At 43.7% G+C, this 17,341-nt stretch overlaps 1 protein-coding gene across 2 annotated transcripts in view; it reads left to right on the forward strand.

Annotated features, from left to right (window-relative positions):
• SLC16A3 (solute carrier family 16 member 3) overlaps nucleotides 1-2,903 on the forward strand; it is an 83,338-nt gene extending 80,435 nt beyond the window's left edge. Inside the window, exons 4-5 of one of the 2 annotated variants that reach the window (XM_069953975.1) lie at nucleotides 181-954; nucleotides 2,141-2,903. In XM_069953975.1, coding sequence (XP_069810076.1) covers nucleotides 181-954; nucleotides 2,141-2,430 — 1,064 coding nt within the window. In that variant the 3' untranslated portion in view covers nucleotides 2,431-2,903. The remainder of the gene's footprint in view (nucleotides 1-180; nucleotides 955-2,140) is intronic. The other variant, XM_069953974.1, reaches the window with a different exon arrangement.
• The last annotated feature ends 14,438 nt before the right edge of the window (nucleotides 2,904-17,341 follow it).

Below are 17,341 nucleotides of genomic sequence, written 5' to 3' on the forward strand. Positions count from 1 at the left end.
AGTAGTAGTGGCAATGGTACAGAAGAATAGGACATACTAGGAATGACTTCTAAAGGTCAGGATATTAAGAACTTGGCCTCTCTTAGACAACTGAGACTTCTTGAAATTGTGCTAAAAAAGATTTTTAAAAAGTGCCTAATATTTTAGCTTACTAATGTTGTGGTGTTTTTTTTTTTTTAGGTCTGGGACTGGCATTGAATTTTCAGCCTTCTCTTATTATGTTAAATCGATACTTTGACAAACGCCGTCCACTGGCCAATGGTTTGGCGGCTGCTGGTAGCCCTGTGTTTCTCTGTTGCCTGTCTCCATTAGGACAAATTCTCCAATATGAGTTTGGCTGGCGAGGTGGCTTTCTCATATTAGGAGGTCTACTGCTTAACTGCTGTGCGTGTGGTGCCTTGATGAGGCCGCTAGAACCACCAAAGAGTGTGAAAGTGGAGACTGAGAGCAAAGAAGTAGAAAAACCCAAACCCAAAAAACTGCTTGACTTCTCTGTGTTCAAAGACCGTGGATTTATTATCTACACTGTAGCTGCTTCTATTATGGTTTTAGGGCTTTTTGTTCCTCCAGTATTTGTGGTAAGCTACGCAAAAGACATTGGGGTACAAGACACAAAAGCAGCTTTCCTCCTTACCATTCTTGGATTTATTGATATCTTTGCACGGCCAACCTGTGGTATCATTGCTGGATTGAAGTGGGTTCGACCACGCTGTGTCTATCTGTTTGGCTTCGCCATGATCTTTAACGGATTCACTGACTTGATGGGGTCCATGTCTGACACATATGCAGGCCTGGCGGTCTTTTGCATCTTCTTTGGAATTTCATATGGGATGGTTGGTGCTTTACAGTTTGAGGTCCTGATGACAATTGTTGGGACACACAAGTTTTCCAGTGCTATTGGATTAGTTCTTCTGGCAGAAGCAGTGGCTGTTCTTATTGGACCACCTTCAGCAGGTAAGCCTAGCAATTGTAATCCCTTAGAGAGAGAGAGAGAGTGTGTGTGTGTGTGTGTGAGATATATAGCGATGTTTATTTTCCAGCCATCTTAACTTTTAGCAACATCAGCACTATATTGATATTATTTATTATCCCATGGAGCTGGTAGCATTTAAAGGGGTTATTCAGCGCTACAAAAACATGGCCACTTTTGCACCACTCTTATCTCCAGTTTGGGTGGGGTTTTGAAACTCTGTTCCATCGAAGTAAATGGAGCTTAATTGTAAAGCACACCTGAACTGGAGACAAGAGTGGTGGAAAAGCGGCCATGTTTTTGTAGTGCTGGATAACCCCTTTAAACATTAGAACGGTCAATTTGAAGGCTTCTGTGCTGAGACTCCCCTAGAAGTTATGCTTACATTGTTGGCTATTAATTTTAAAGGGAACATGTCATTCCTTTCATGTTGCCTGAAGTATGAGTCATTAGGGTGGCCATTGGTAGATCTCCCCCTGTTCATAGACAGGGGGAGATCAATCAAGGCTGGTGGGGTGGGAAGAAGCAGCTAGGGACCACCCAGATGACTTCCAGGCAACAGGAAAGTGAGGAATGGCTACCTTTTGAATGGCCGGCATGTGATACAGTGACTGTTTCTTCTGATTTTTTGATCGCCTTCAGTCTGTAAAGGGGGTCATATTGAGGAGATTTCACACGAAAAAGCCCCTGCAGTTCTGTGCTCCGCCACCCGGAGGATACTTTACCTGGTCCACACTCCGGCTGCATCTCCGGCCCCCGGAGGTCCCGCCCAGCCAATCGTGGCTGCGGCAGGGCAGTGCACTGATTGGTTGAGCGGGACCTATGGGAACCAGGAGCCTAAGATGTAGCCGTAGCATGGACCAGGTAAGGTATGCTCCGGGCTGCGGCAGGTTAGGGGGGGTGGCAGGTTAAGGGGGATGACAATCCCGCTGTGAGTATGTAATCTCATTGAAGCGACAGGGAAGGTATCTGCAGTGTGAAATCTGCTGTGGATATGGTACGTGTGAACCCACCCTAAAGAAGCACTCCTGCATTTTATAAGCTGAAACATTCCTGGAATCCTTTGCTTTAGCTGGGTCATAAGATCTCATGGTGACCCAAATGGGAAAGGGGGGGAGGAAGTGTTCTGTATGCATTATATTAATGACCTAATTTTATTGTCATTCACAGGGAAAATTTTGGATGCAACTGGAAGATACATGTTTGTGTTCATAATTGCTGGGACTGAAGTGGTCACTTCTGCATTAGTATTAACTTTAGGCAATTTGCTCTGCATTAAAAAAAAGGCTGAAGAACCACACGGTGAAGAGGAAATTGCTGAAATAGGGGAGATCAATAAACTGGAGGACAAGGCACCCGAGAATGAGAAGGCAGAACCTGCTGAGGCGGAAGAGTTCTTGAAAGAAGAAGAGAAGGAGAAGAACGGTGACGTTGTAACTAATCCAGAAACCTGTGTGTAAAGGATGACTGGACGTTAAGCAGAATTTATTTATAGCATTAGGGTTGTGCCAACCATGGATCACTCCAATGTATTCAGGAAACAAAGCAACCTATAAAGAGGTCGGAGCAAACAGTTAGTTTCTAAAACAGTCTAAATTGTTAGCTACTACTATTGTTAACTGTTGTACCAACCCAGGGCACTAAAGCTTGTTTGGGTTCACAAATTTTAGATTTTTAACTTTTTTTTTTTTTTATTTGTTGTGTCCACTGTAAATGTCTTTATATTTATCATTTTATTTATGGTGTCTCGTTATGAACTTTTATTTGATTTTTGGTTATATTTGGTATTGCACTGAGTCAATTATATGTACGTATAAACATATAATTTTTTAAAAAGAATAACTGCGTGCCTTATTTCATGCCAGGTAGTTTGACAATGTTATATTGTTATTGTCTACGGCAGCAGACTTTCTATAGGCTATGCTGCATGCCTTACATTAATTTGAAGAATGCATTACCCCATTTTGTTTAAATTTTTTTTTACTTATTAAACAGATTTTTTTTTCCTTCCTAAAAATAGATTTATTTGTCCCCTTTAAAAGACAACTCCCGCACTAATTAAAAAAAAACAAAATCAATCATAAACATAGTTTTCACATTTACTATCCCTCCTGAGTCTGTCTCCGTTTGAATTTCCAGCTGCTTGCAGGTCCCTGAAACTCCAGTTGCTGTATTCATTTCTTCTTTACTTCCTGGTTGGGCTTTTCCACAATGCACTTTGTCTACTGTGATGTCTGCACGGAGGAAAGAGGAGATAACAGGATTCATTCACTCACTGACTGTACTGAGCACTGGGAGAGAGGGGTAGGAGGGGGGTCCCTGTAACTGCTGGGGAAAGAGAAGAAGATTCATTCACTGACTCTGTAGAACTGTTAGATAGCTTACAGCTTGCTCAGCCAATCAGAGCTAAGCAAGCTGAGTCATCTGACAAGGGAGGCTGGCCTAACAGGGCTTATACCAGCCTCCCTCTTGATGACATCATTGTTACAAGATGGCTGCCACAGAGCAGCCTGGTGACAACAGTCATCAGATATGAATGAGTTTACTTCACTTCCTGGTTGAGGGTTGAGGGGGGGGAAAGATAGGGAAGGGGGCAAGATAGGTGATTGAAGTATATTACAAAGTTATATAACTTTGTAACGTGTTTCAGTTACTGAGAAAAAGCTTTTCACGGGAGTTGTCCTTTAAATGCTATTCTCTGTACATGCTTTCATAGGTGGTGTAATTTTGCCTGAGCTGTGGTTCAAAGCATTCTGATATATGTTTTACTAGAAAATGTACCCGGCGCTGCCCAGGTATAAAGTGTCAGTGTGTTCATTAGATTTGTTCTAAGGTGCCCAGGAGGCCAAGCTAAAGGTATTGTTTCATCTTGAGTTAACCATTGGAATTAGTGTATACCTGTAGTGCATAGTTGGAGGGGTTCTGTATACCCACAGTGTATAGTTTTTAGGGGTCTTGCATATCTGTAGTGCATAGTTGGGGGGGTTGTATACCTATAGTGTATAGTTGGGGGAGGGTCCTGTATACCTGTAGTGTGTAGTTGGGGGGGCTGTATACCTGTAGTGTATAGTTGGTGAAGGTCCTGTATACCTGTACTGTATAGTTCGGGGGTCCTGTATACCTGTAGTATATAGTTGGTGCTGTATACCTGTAATGTATAGTAGGTGGAGGTCTTGTATACCTGTAGTTTATAGTTTGAGGGTCCTGGATACCTGTAGTGTATAATTGGTGAAGGTCTTGTATACCTGTAGTATATAGTTCGGGGGTCCTGTATATCTGTAGTGCATAGTTTGAGGGTCCTGTATACCTGTAGTATAGAGTTGGTGGAGGTCCTGTATACCTGTAGTGTATAGTTTGGGGTCCTATATACCTGTAGTATATAGTTGGTGGAGTTCCTGTATACCTGTAGTGTATAGCTTTGGCGTCCTGTATACCTGTAGTATAGAGTTGGTGGGGGTGCTGTATACCTGTATTATATAGTTGGTGGAGGTCTTGTATACCTGTAGTGTATACTTTTGGGTTCCTGTAAACCTGTAGTGTATAGTTTGGGGTCCTGTATACCTGTAGTATAGAGTTGGTGGGGTTCTTGTATACCTGTAGTGTATAGTTTTGGGGTCCTGTATACCTGTAGTGTATAGTTTGGGGTCCTGTATACCTGCAGTATATAGTTGATGGAGGTCCCGTGCACCTGTAGTGTATAGTTTTGGGGTCCTGTATACCTGCAGGGTCGTATTTACCATTAGGCACCCATGGTCTGGTGCAAGGGGCAGTACCATCCCGTTCAGACTTGCCAGAAAATCTGGTGTCTTTTCGAGGGGGGTATGACGGTATTGGTCAGGTCTGGTATAGCGGTGTTATCCAGTCACAGTATGGCGGTATTAGTCAGGTCTGGTATGGCAATGTTATCCAGTCACAGTATGGCGGTATTGGTCAGGTCTGGTGTGGCGGTGTTCTCCAGTCACAGTGTGGCGGTATTGGTCAGGTCTGGTATAGAGGTGTTATCCAGTCACAGTATAGCGGTATTGGTCAGGTCTGGTATGGCAGTGTTATCCAGTCACAGTATAGCGGTATTGGTCAGGTCTGGTGTGGCAGTGTTATCCAGTTATAGTATGGCGGTATTGGTCAGGTCTGGTATGACAGTGTTATCTAGTCACAGTAAGGTGGTATTGGTCAGGCCTGGTGTGGCGGTGTTATCCAGTTACAGTATGGCGGTACTGGTCAGGTCTGGTATGGCAGTGTTATCCAGTCACAGTATAGCGGTATTGTTCAGGTGTGGTATGACAGTGTTATCCAGTCACAGTATGGCGGTATTGGTCAGGCTTGGTGTGGCGGTGTTAAATGTGACCTCTGGAGCTATTACCTACCTATCCTGATGTTAATTGGTGAGTGAGAATGGGGCATCTTCAGTTTTAGTGCTTAGGGCAGTAGCAGCTGGTAATACTGTCCTGTATACATGTACTGTATAGATGGAGTAGGGGGTCCTGTATACATGTACTGTATAGATGGAGTAGGGGGTCTACCAGTTATTACTGTGGATCTGTTATAAGGCAGCTGCCCTAGCAACCATTGCTCCCTGTGAAAATGAAAGCAGTAATCCTATTGGTTGCTAAGGCTCCCAACTGCCGTGTCTGCTGGAGACATGCAGCTAATTATATCACCTGTGTTTGCAGTGAGGAGATTTTCCCATTCATCTCTATGGGGCGCCGCTCTTCCCCCTCCCCTCCCCCTTCCCTCCTCTCCTGTACATCTGGCGGGTACGGGACCTTCGCAATAACCTTCCTGGGCACCCAATGTATCTATGTGCCAAATTTGGGGTCAAACGGTTCAGGCGTTTGGAAGTCTATTTGGGACAGACAGACTTTCTGTCAGGAACCGGACAGCAGGACAATACAAGACAGTGAGCCCTAAGCTTAGCCCCGCCCACTGTCCTCTACCTATTTGCCACAATCCGCCCTAAGATGGCGGCGAGCAACTGGGCGGCAGTCCCTTCACTGGCTAGGTGGGACACAAAGACAAGACAGACAGACAAAACACAATAAAGAATGGTCGACAGTCCGGGTCACAACAATCGGGGAGCGCAGTACAAAAACACAATCCAAAAAGCAAGGTCAATAAACAGGCAGTATGGTCAGGGGCAGGCAGCTAGCAGGGATAGTCAGAATACAAGGCAAAGTAGTCAGAATAAACAGAGCTAAACAGAGGCAGAAGCAGGCTGAGACAAGCTCAATATCCGGCAGTGAGAGGCAGGCTGGCAGACACTATATAGGAGACCAGAGGTCTAGTGCAGGAGCTGATTGGACCAGACCCCTAATCTCCTCAGAACACCTGGGGCAAGAGCAACCTGACTGGCAGGGAGAACAGTCTATCAGACTAGCTAACCAGCATCAGAGTTAACTCCGGAGTGGCCAGGAGTATCTCAGGCAAAGCGGGTGTGGCTGAACAAACACAGAAGGAAATAGAGCAGTGTTCAGACAAGGTTCAGGACACTGCACAAACATACAAAAACAATGAATATCAGCGCCATCTCAGGCGCGCAGCACGAGCCAAGGGGCGCACGGAGTTCGGCACAGGCACATTCATGACACTTTCATTTTTATTATATATATATATATATATATATATATATATATATATATATATATAGATGGCACCTTGACCATAGTCTGGAGTTGGTTCATGGACTTCTGTGGAAAAATTGTCTTGGCAAGCTCTGTGACCTGTGCAGAGGTAATTGTGTGAGCAGTGAATCACCTATTGTGAATGGTGGCTGATTCTTGTCACCATTGTGATCTTGCCTATAATTATAATGAAATAATTGCCAAGAAGTGATCTTTTTATAGGTTTAGACTCTTATGCATATATGGCAGCTAGAGTGAAAACTGCAGTTTGGGTTTGTTTTCTTTTAAACTTTAACATTTAAACTGTTAGGGGTCATTCTTGCATCCAGTGCACGATCCATAATTACCTATAATGACCCCATAACATAAACTTTATTTAAACCAGGGATTGGGAATAGAGATGGGCCAATCTTCTCCAAACCTGAACTCTCTGCATTTGATTACCAGTGGGGCTGAAGAAGTTGGATGTAGCCCTAGGGAGTCCTGGAAAACATGGCTACAGACATGTTTTCCAGGTACCCTAAGAGTCCTAAGTTAGGACTGCATCCAACTTCTTACAACATTTTTATGTTACACATTTTTAAAGAATTTTTGGTGTTTTTTTTCTAATTTTCCATTTTCTATTTATATTATAACATAATCCTGAGATCTTGTTGTTTTTATTCTCACCACTGGGGCTAAAACTGACTGAAACTCCCTGTTGTGTCTGTAGTGATAAGAGAAGGTTGCTGTAAAATGTTTTTGCAGCATTCCAGCATCATGTGACACCAGTATTTGGAGGAGACAATCGCAGCTCCCTGAGAAATGACCTCTTCACAGGTCACAGAGCACGCTGAGTAATGTTTTACATTCATCTCAAGGGGACAGAGTCTGTCTATTGTCATCTATGTCCATGAGTCTTGCATGTCACTAAATTTTGTTAAAACAGCTTAGGCAATATGGCAACCCCAATAACAATGTACAAAAAAATAAAATTAAAAGAATTTTAGTCAGAAAATAGAAACAGGTTAAAAAAAGAAATTTTTTTAATATTTGGCTCTAATCAGTAAATTCTAGGCGAGACATTCCCTTTAAATGCAGAGAGTATGGATTTGGAGGAACCCAAGCATGCTTGAGGTTTGCTTATCTCTAATAGGGAACCTAGACGAATTCCTCCAGCTGGAGGACCTCCAGAGGACCTAAGGTTTCCATCCCTGATTTTAAACAATAGGACATCTATTGATGGCTCATTCCCTGTATGTGGCAGGGATGCTGTATCTCAAAGGCTCTTGTAACAGGAGACATATGCTTCCTATAGTGTAAGCAATAGGAATATTGCAGGACTGTCTTCTTATTGAATATGGGGACCTTAGTGATTTGAGCCCCTAATCCATTTCTGTGTTCAGTTTATATGCAATGTAGACATCAGGAAGTCCGTATTGCATTTCTGAAAGAGGATCATTATAGATGGATAGATATTTGGTTAGATTTACCAGTGCTAGGTGCCCCCTGATACAGTGTCCCGTAAACATGTATTACCAAATAACAAACGGGTTTTAATGAAAAGGGGGGGAAAAACATTGCCAGTTTACATTATGTACCATCTACTAAAATGTAGTTGGACACCTCTAATTTTATTCACCTTCACCAATTTCAGATGGTGGAGTTTTCTCGATAGGGTTAAGGTGCAGGCTCTAAGCAGGCCAATCCATTCGATTACCTCATTGTCATCATACAAAGCCATGGTCAACCTCGTATCGACAGTGTTGACAACTACACCTTTCTCAAAATCAAAGGGTTCGAAATTGTGCAGCTTCTTGGATGCAACTGATGCCGATGTTCTTTCCCACATAATAATGATCAGCAGTGACTGTGATGTTTCTCAGGACCGCATGATTTGGCTGATTACAGGGGTGTCCAGTTATTTTCTAGTAGATAGTGATAAAACTGCTTATTTTAGTAAAGGCTGCAACCACTTCAAAAAGGTACAAAAAGGTTTTAGTTTTTTTTTAAGCATCACACCGGAAATAGAGTTCCTCACAACTACAATAAAGGCATGGGTAGCCTTACTGCTTATATAGCGATGTAGCCATGCAAGCGGTTTGGAATATGGTAGAAAAACTAACTTAAAGGGAACCTGTCACCCCCTGTGCCTGGGTGACAGGCTCCCGACCCCCCACTACAGCCCCCTATACTCACCTGATCCCGCTTCTGGATATGGTTGGGTCACAGAGATATCAGCCGCTGCAGCCCGGCGCGTGCGTTGAGAGATGAGTCCAACGCTCATAGAGAATGACGAAGCGGTGGACTCCGGGACCCGGCGGGATCAGGTGAGTATAGGGGGCTGTAGCGGAGGGTCGGGAGCCTGTCACCCCGGCACGGGGGGTGACAGGTTCCCTTTAAAGGTCAGGTGTATTAGCAAGTACAGTAAGTAAGTGAACCTTGTCTTAGAGGACCAGAAAATCTTTAAAAAGCACAAATAAGAATTAAGAATTAAGTGGTTGTTCAGAGTCAGGAATTATCATCATTATCATTATGTTGTCTTTACATTTGAGAAAATATGTGACTTGTGGTGCGCACTTGTCACCACTACTTCCTAGTTCTTGTTAATATGTCGTGTCAGCAGGAAGAGCCTCTTTAAAGCAAATGTACCATCAGTACATTCGCTTTAAGATTTTCACATGGATAGAACAACGCCGATGCCGTGGTCCTTTTTTCAACCGCGGCCCGGTTCCTGCATAAAATTCCCTTCATTGATTCCAATGGAGCCGTGTCATAGAAGGGCAGGGGTTTCCCCCCACTGGGGTCGGGAATAGAACAGTGCTGTACGGGGAAAAAGGACAGCGGTACCTGCTTCCCCGCGCCGGCGCCGTTCTATTCATGTGAAAATCTTAAAGTGAATTTACTGATGGTACATTCGCTTTAACCAATTACTGGTCACAGCTGTGTCAATTATTAGTGCCTCAATTAATAGCTAAAAGATGAAACATCAACAGGAACCAGTAAGGTAGTGGTGACTGGGAGCTGTAGGGGATCAGAGTCGTTGAGTATGGGTACTTTTACACCAACAGATCTAACGAAAGATTATCTGCCAAATATTTGAAGCCAAACCCAGGAACAGACTATAAACAGAGAACAGGTCATAAAGGAAAGACTGGATTTCTCCTCTTTTCAAATCCACTCCTGGGTTTGGCTTCAAATCTTTGGCAGATAATCTTTCGTCAGATCTGTTGGTGTAATAGTACCCTATCACATTAGGAAAATATCTATTAAAAAAAATTATATATACCAAAATGTGATTGGACACCTGTAACACACTATTTAAACTATATATGTCATATGAGCATTTCTTTCTAATGATGTGAACTAATACCATAAAAAATTGTTATTACAGATTATGAAACCTATGTTCAGACATTGATTTGTAGCCGTAGCATGGACATTAAAAAGCTGTCTCACATGTATCTAAAATTAGCCTTACTAGTAGTTATTTTAAAGGTCTGTCCTACTTCCCATATGAGAGCCTACAAGGATATCTTGTTTTTCCTTTTTTCTGATTTATCTTGGTTATGTAAGTATAAAAGGTTGAACTGGATGAACTTATGTCTTATAGCTGATAGCAATATGTATAAGGCTATGTTCACACTACATAAAAGTAGGGCCGTCATTGCCATCGCACTTTATGCAGCGTGGAACATTGCCTATTCCTCTATGGGATCCTGGCCGGAGCGCATACACATCGTATACGCTCTGGCTGGAATCCCGTGCTGCGCAGCAAAGAACTGACATGTGAGTTTTCTGCGGCCACAATTCAGTGAATTGCGGCTGTAGAAAACCCTGTCAGTTCACACAATGAAGCGAGCGGCTCCGGCCGCTTGCTTCATTGTGCGCTATGGGAAGTTCTAATGCGGGCGTGCGCTGATGCGCCCGCATCAGAACACTACGGCTATAAAGATCATCCTGCAGTACCGGCCAGGATGATCTTTGCAGAGACTGGCCGCTCCGTGACCTGGCTGGGTCACGCAACGGCCGGTCTCTCACAGCGTGTGAACATAGCCTAAAGGTGTGTATAGCCAATCTGTATACAAGTGCTGTCCAACCCCTAAATTTCAATACCAAAGGTGCACACTGAAACTAAACTAATTAGATAAGATTAATCTAACCTCCTGATATAGTGCCAGGGATGCTGAGGAGGAAGATATGTGTTGGCGTAATCTTTGGCAGAGAGCACCATTGATAATCAGCAAAGGGGACTGGACGATGCTGTGGGGGCGGGGCAGTGCTCCCGGACAAAGATTACACCAATTAACAGCACAGGATTGGCGCAGAGGAGGGAGGTAAAGACTCATACCTTCCTCCTCAGTGTCCTGGGTGCTATATGAGGCTATTAGTGAGTTAGATTTGTCTAACCTGCTGATAGTTCCCCTTTGGGAAAAAAGTCAATTCTTTCAGCGGATAGCTGAATCAGCCGGCCCATAGAATGATATCTATGGCACGGACAGAGAGGGGCGCGTACAGGCAACGGAATACAGCGGAATTTATCTGTGAGAATTCCGTAGTCTCAACCCACCCTTCGAGCCAATCCTAAAATGCAAAGAGACACTATTAAATAGAAAAATTATCTAGAAAGAATTATAATGAAAAATAGTGGATGCAAAAAAATAAATATTTCATTGATTATGCAAGACGTGAAAATAGGGAAAAATCCCCTATTCAGTCAAAAGTTTAGACACCAAAAAGCAAAAAAAAATTTTTTTATAAAAATATATATCATGGCTAGCTATTGTAACGCTGTAATGTGACGGTGCTTTGCTACTTGCCAGCTGGAGTCTGGTCCTGGCTTCCTTTTTCTGGCTTGGCATTTTTTGTGTTTCACTACCTCACAGTGATTTTTTTTTTTTCTGTGAGGGTTTGCATCATTTCAGGTAAAGAACACGCCAACAACTTTGAACATTTTGTTTTCTTTTTACAAGTACAAAATAACAGAAAACTTCAGTGGACATAACTATTCACCTCTCCCAAAGTCCGTATATGTACAGCCACCTTTTGCCGCAATTAGAGCTGCAAGCCGTTTTGTGTCTCTATGAGCGTGCCACATCTTGCCACTGGGAGTTTTGAGGATTACACTGATGAACAGCAATCTTCAAGTCTCACAACAAATTCTCTATTGGATTAAAGGGGTTATTAATGCTTACCTCTCTGTGCTACCCCGGAGTTCTGCAGTGTCTCTGGTGTCCCCCACTGGTTGCAGCTGCTGCCACTGCTAATCACTGGCCATGGTGATGTCCCATCTCAGTCAGTGATTCGCTGAGCGCGCTGTCACTCCCGAGACTAGTTTGTCTCCGAAGAGGCTGCGACCAGTGGGTGACATCAGAGACACTGCAGAAGAATGCCAGGGGAATGCGGAGAAGTAAGCGTAGGCCCCTGGGGCCTTTCAAAAAACCTGTATATACTGACAGACCACGTGACACTTTGATTTCAGGTGGACTTCATTTAACTAAACAAGTGACATCCAAACTAAATTGGCTGCACCAGAACTTTGAGGGGCTTCATAGAATACATGTGCACATGGCAATTTTTCTTTTTTTTTTTAAATATATTTCTCTTTCCTTTTCACCAACCTTTTCACCTATTTTGTGCAGATGCATCACAAATAATCCAGATTTAAAAAAAATTAAAATTTTAAAGGGAAACTCTTAGCAGGTTCATGCATACGAACCTGCTGCTATCCTCCAGTAGCCGTAGCACCGGTGGGGATTGAACAGGGTTAAAACATTCTTAGGCTGGGTTCACACTACGTTTTTGCAATCCGTTTTTTTTTTTCAACTTTTTTTTGCATCCGTTTTGATCCGTTTTTCTATTGAATTCTATTATAAAAAGAACGGACACAAAAAAGAGGTCGACTACGTTTTTGTGTATGTTACAAAAAATGGATCTGTTTTAATCCGTTTTTTATAATGGAATTTAATAGAAAAACGGATCTAAACGGATGCACACACATGCATCCGTTTTTTCAATTTGTTTTTTTTTTTGAAAAAAAACGGATGAATAAAATGGATTGCAAAAACGTAGTGCGAACCCAGCCTTAAGTCGAGTACCCCTTTTAAAGGGATACTCCGGCCAAAATCTTTTTCCCAGTAATTGAAACACATTACAAAGTGAGGCTGCATTCCCACGTTCCGTGATCCTGACGGATCACGGACGTGGAATGCATGTACCGGGAGACTGTATTCATAAGCGCCGCGCTGTAGTAACAGCACCGCGCGGCTGATTCATTACAGCGCGGCGCTTATGAATACAGTCTCCCCCGCCCCCAGCATCTGATTACAGATGCTGTCCAGGCGCGGGGGGACTCCGGTACATGCATTCCACGTCGGATCACGGAACGTGGGAATGCAGCCTTATATAACTAAATCACCTATCTGCCCTCCTTCCCTATCCCTCCAACCAAGAAGTGAAGTAAACTTATTCTTACCTAATGACTGCTGACCCCAGGCTTTTCTATCGCTGCCATTTTGTGACAATGACATCATCAAGAGGCAGGTCTAAGCCCTGTTAGGCCAGCTTCCCTTTGTCAGATGACTCAGGTTGCTTAGGTCTGATTGGCTGAGAAAGCTAGACATCAGTTAGACATCACAGGAGACAAAGTGCACCATGGGAAGCCCAAACCAGGGAGTGAAGAAAAAAATGAAGACACCAACTGGAGCTTCAGTTCAGTGTTTTGGGTTTCTTTTTTATCAGCGCCGGAGTTTTCCTTTAAGGCCAGAATGTGTGACAGGTAGAGATGAGCGAACCGGGTTCAGGTTCGAGTCGATCTGAACCCGAACGTTCGGCATTTGATTAGTGGTGGCTGCTGAACTTGGATAAAGCTCTAAGGTTGTCTGGAAAACATGGATACAGCCAATGACTATATCCATGTTTTCCACATAGCCTTAGGGCTTTATCCAACTTCAGCAGCCACCGCTAATCAAATGCCGAAAGTTCGGGTTCGGATCGATTCGAGCATGCTCGAGGTTCGCTCATCTCTAGTGACAGGGGAAGGGGTTAAAATACAATGTTATTGATCTGGATTATTGCTGTTATTTTCTTTACAGCACTCACAGTGCAGGTTAAATAAGGTTTATTTTATAGCCCAGGTCGTTATGGCTGCAGCCATATAAATATGTACTTTTTGGCTGCTGAACAGGTTTACATGTACAAACCAGAAGATAATTACAGCCGTTGTATCAACAGCATAATTTTCTTCCCCTTATTTTATGTAAACACTTGGACAGTGTGACTGCATTAACCGTTTACTGCCTTCATGATGCTGCCTTTTTTTTATCAGGATCCTTCATGATCTATTAATTTTTTTTTACCTTTCCACTCACATATTTTTTTTAGTGGCACAATTTTGGATAATATAATTTCAACGGGGAGCCCAGTCAATCAGCCCGTCAACCATCCACACACTGCGCACTGACAGAGAGTGGTGACTAGTCATGGGCGACTCCATGCCCAGATGACTAGTTGCAGTCTCTCTCCCTGCCTCGCATGCCAGAAGTCTAGTGAAATGTAAAAATGCAATAGTCAACAGGTCTCCTGTAGTTCCCGATCCGGTGACATTACGACCTGGCTCAAAAAAATACCCACTTAGACAGTGATTGAGGTGGGACACCTTCGCAGTCACTAACTGGCTGAGCAGGTAGTTCCTGCCGGGTCGTGACAACAGCGAAACTGGAAGAAAACTTTATGCTGCAGGTAAGATTAGACCGAATTTCTTTACTGCTTTTGCTCAATAAAAATACTTAAATGTGTTTTAAGTTTGTCACCATTTAAAGAGAACCAAAAGGTTTTATACCTTTGTGTCTGCAGATTTGGGATTACTGATGAGAATTCACATGGGGTACTTTAGTTTTTTTCACCACTTTTTCTACTGAAACAGCCTGATAAATTAGGGTATGGGGAGGGGTTTGGGTGTGGAGATACAATGGGGGAGAGTTATCAAACATGGTGTAAAGTAAAACTGGCTCAGTTGCCCCTAGCAACCAATCAGATTCCACCTTTCATTTTCCAGTGTCTGTGATAAATGAAAGGTGGAATCTGATTGGTTGCTAGGGACAACTGAGCCAGTTTCACTTTACAACATGTTTGATAAATCTCCCCCATAGTGTAAAGCAAAACTGGCTCAGTTGCCCCTAGCAACCAATCAGATTCCACCTTTCATTCCTCACAGACTCTTTGGAAAATGAAAGGTGGAATCTGATTGGTTGCTAAGGGCAACTGGGCCAGTTTCACTTTACACCATGTTTGATAAATCTCCCCCCCCCCCCCCACACGGGTTTTGATGGAAAAATGGGGTGGTATATCCAGGGCTATAATTTAGTTTGTAATGCCCTAGACACTTTTGCTTACATGCCTTAAAGCACCAGAGGGCACAAAACAGACGTGGGCCGGTAAAGGAGTGTTCTTTTTGGTCCTGCTATGCATTTATATTTGAGATAAAGGTGAATGCCGCTGAAGACTTCTCCTTATTTATACTTCAAGGTGGACTATGTGTGTTAGCTGAGCACCTGAGTTTGATCTTGGTATTTCTCTAATTGCCTGAGCCTGCAATTAGTAGTGTCGGTGTAATGGTCCTTTTACACGGAACGATTTATCGTTCGAATTTGCACGATGACGATCGAATTCGAATGATAATCGTACGTGTAAACGCAGCAAACGACGAGCAATAAATCGTTCATTTTGATCTTTCAACATGTTCTCAAATCATCGTTGATCGTTCGCAAAAAATTCGCAGAACGTTCAGTGTAAACAGTCTTTCAACGATTTCACCTATGTGTGAGATAGGCTTGAACGATCGCAAAACGATCGCATAGCGAATTTTCCGTACGATGAATCGTTCCGTCTAAACGCTGATCGTTATAAAAAAAAAAAAAATCATTTTTTTCATTCAAAATCGTGCGATCGTGCGAATTATCGCTCCGTGTAAAAGTACCATTAGGGCTCATGCACACTGAGCAAAAGGCGAGGAATTAAAGAGGAATCCGCTCTTAAATTCTGCTTGAAATTCCTCCCATAAAAGAATGAACAGGGCAATGTTCTCATTGTGTTCAATGGGATTTTCGCTCTGTTGTTCACACTGCAGAATTTCCAAGCAGAATTTTCTGCCACAGATCTGCTTTCCGCCCAAAAGGGCCAGTTCACACTGAGCAAGATCGTCGGAATCCCACCGTGCTCAGTGCGCTGCTGTAAGTGAATGGAGAGGGCGCGCGCTCGTCCGCTGCCGCAGCTCTCCACTCGCAGGACTAACATGTTAGTTCTTTGAGCGGAGAGGAGAGGGAGCGGACGAGCGCGCACCCTCTCATTCACTTACAGCAGCACACTGAGCACGGCGGGATTCCGCCACGGAATTCCGACGATCTTGCTCAGTGTGAACTGGCCCTAACAAAATAGCATGTCACTTCTTTTGGCAGAATCTGCTAGAGGAATCCTATAGAAGTCAATGGGACTTGAATTGTGCTTGCATTCCACTCGAATTCAGCTCCTATTCTGCTCTAAGCAGAATAGAGGCTCATGCACACTAAGCAAAAGGCGAGGAATTGAAGAGGAATCCGCTCTTAAATTCTACTTGAAATTGTAAAAGAATGAACAGGGCAATTTCTTATTGTGTTCAATGGGATTTTCGCTCAGTTATTTACACTGCAGAATTTCCAATTTTCGGCCGCAGATCTGCTTTCCGCCCAAAGTAGTAACATGTCACTTCTTTTGGCAGAATCTGCTAGAGGAATCCTATAAAAGTCAATGGGGCTTGAATTCTGCTTAAAATTCAGCTTTCCGACGGCTCCATAGACACCATTCTATGGGCCGGCGTATTCCGCGATCTGCTGAAAGAAGTGACATGACACTTCTTTCAGCATATAGCTGAATACGCTGGCCCATAGAATGGTGTCTATGGGGCCGGCGGAAAGGTGCCCAGATGTGCGGGCGGACAGCTGACGGAATTCCGATGACATTTTCCGCGAGAATTTCTCAGTCTGAACCCACCCTAAGGGTGGGTTCACATTGAGGAATTCTCGCGTCAATTCTTTCAGCGGAATCATAGAATAGTGTCTATGGAGCCGACGGAAAGGCGCGCGTGCGTGAGCACATACAGCCAGCGGAATTCCGGAGTTTATCCACGAGAATTCCTCAATGTGAACCCACCCCTATTCTGCTCAGAGCACAATAGAAGAGGAATTTCAAGCAGAAATCTTCAAGCAGAAATTCCTCATCTTTTGCTCAGTGTGCATGCAGTGGTTTTGCAGTAAATTTAGGACTGGCCCTCCAGAGATTTCCCCGACAGCAGGCCCATTCAGGAAATCAGGGACTCCTGGGTAAGTGCATCATTTAGTTGCATGAGCGCCTTTAAATGCCCACGCAGCGTCTCTGACACCTTATGTCAGAAAAGAGGCGCAGCAGCAGTTGTGGTGGAGTGGGGGTGGGCCTGTGCTATAGGGGACTACACAGAGGGGCACTTCTATAGCCTCTACTGTAGGGGATTGCACTGCACAAAAGGGGGGGGGGGGTCATTACTATAGGTGTTACTGTATGTCAAAAGTTTTGATCAGTCAGGGTCTGAGTGTTCTCTTATTTCCACAACAAATTGGGAGAAAAAGGCGGGAGAAGTCATGCTAAGCGCATTCCCCTCCCAGCTCTATATCACATGAGGAGACGGCTGTATAATGGAAGGTTATGGGGCACATCTCTCCACAAAGACAGAGAGAGAGGAGAGGATCACATGGCAGTAAGCTCC

Source organism: Dendropsophus ebraccatus, chromosome 14 (genome assembly GCF_027789765.1).
Source record: "Dendropsophus ebraccatus isolate aDenEbr1 chromosome 14, aDenEbr1.pat, whole genome shotgun sequence".
NCBI classification, from domain to species: Eukaryota; Metazoa; Chordata; class Amphibia; order Anura; family Hylidae; genus Dendropsophus; species Dendropsophus ebraccatus.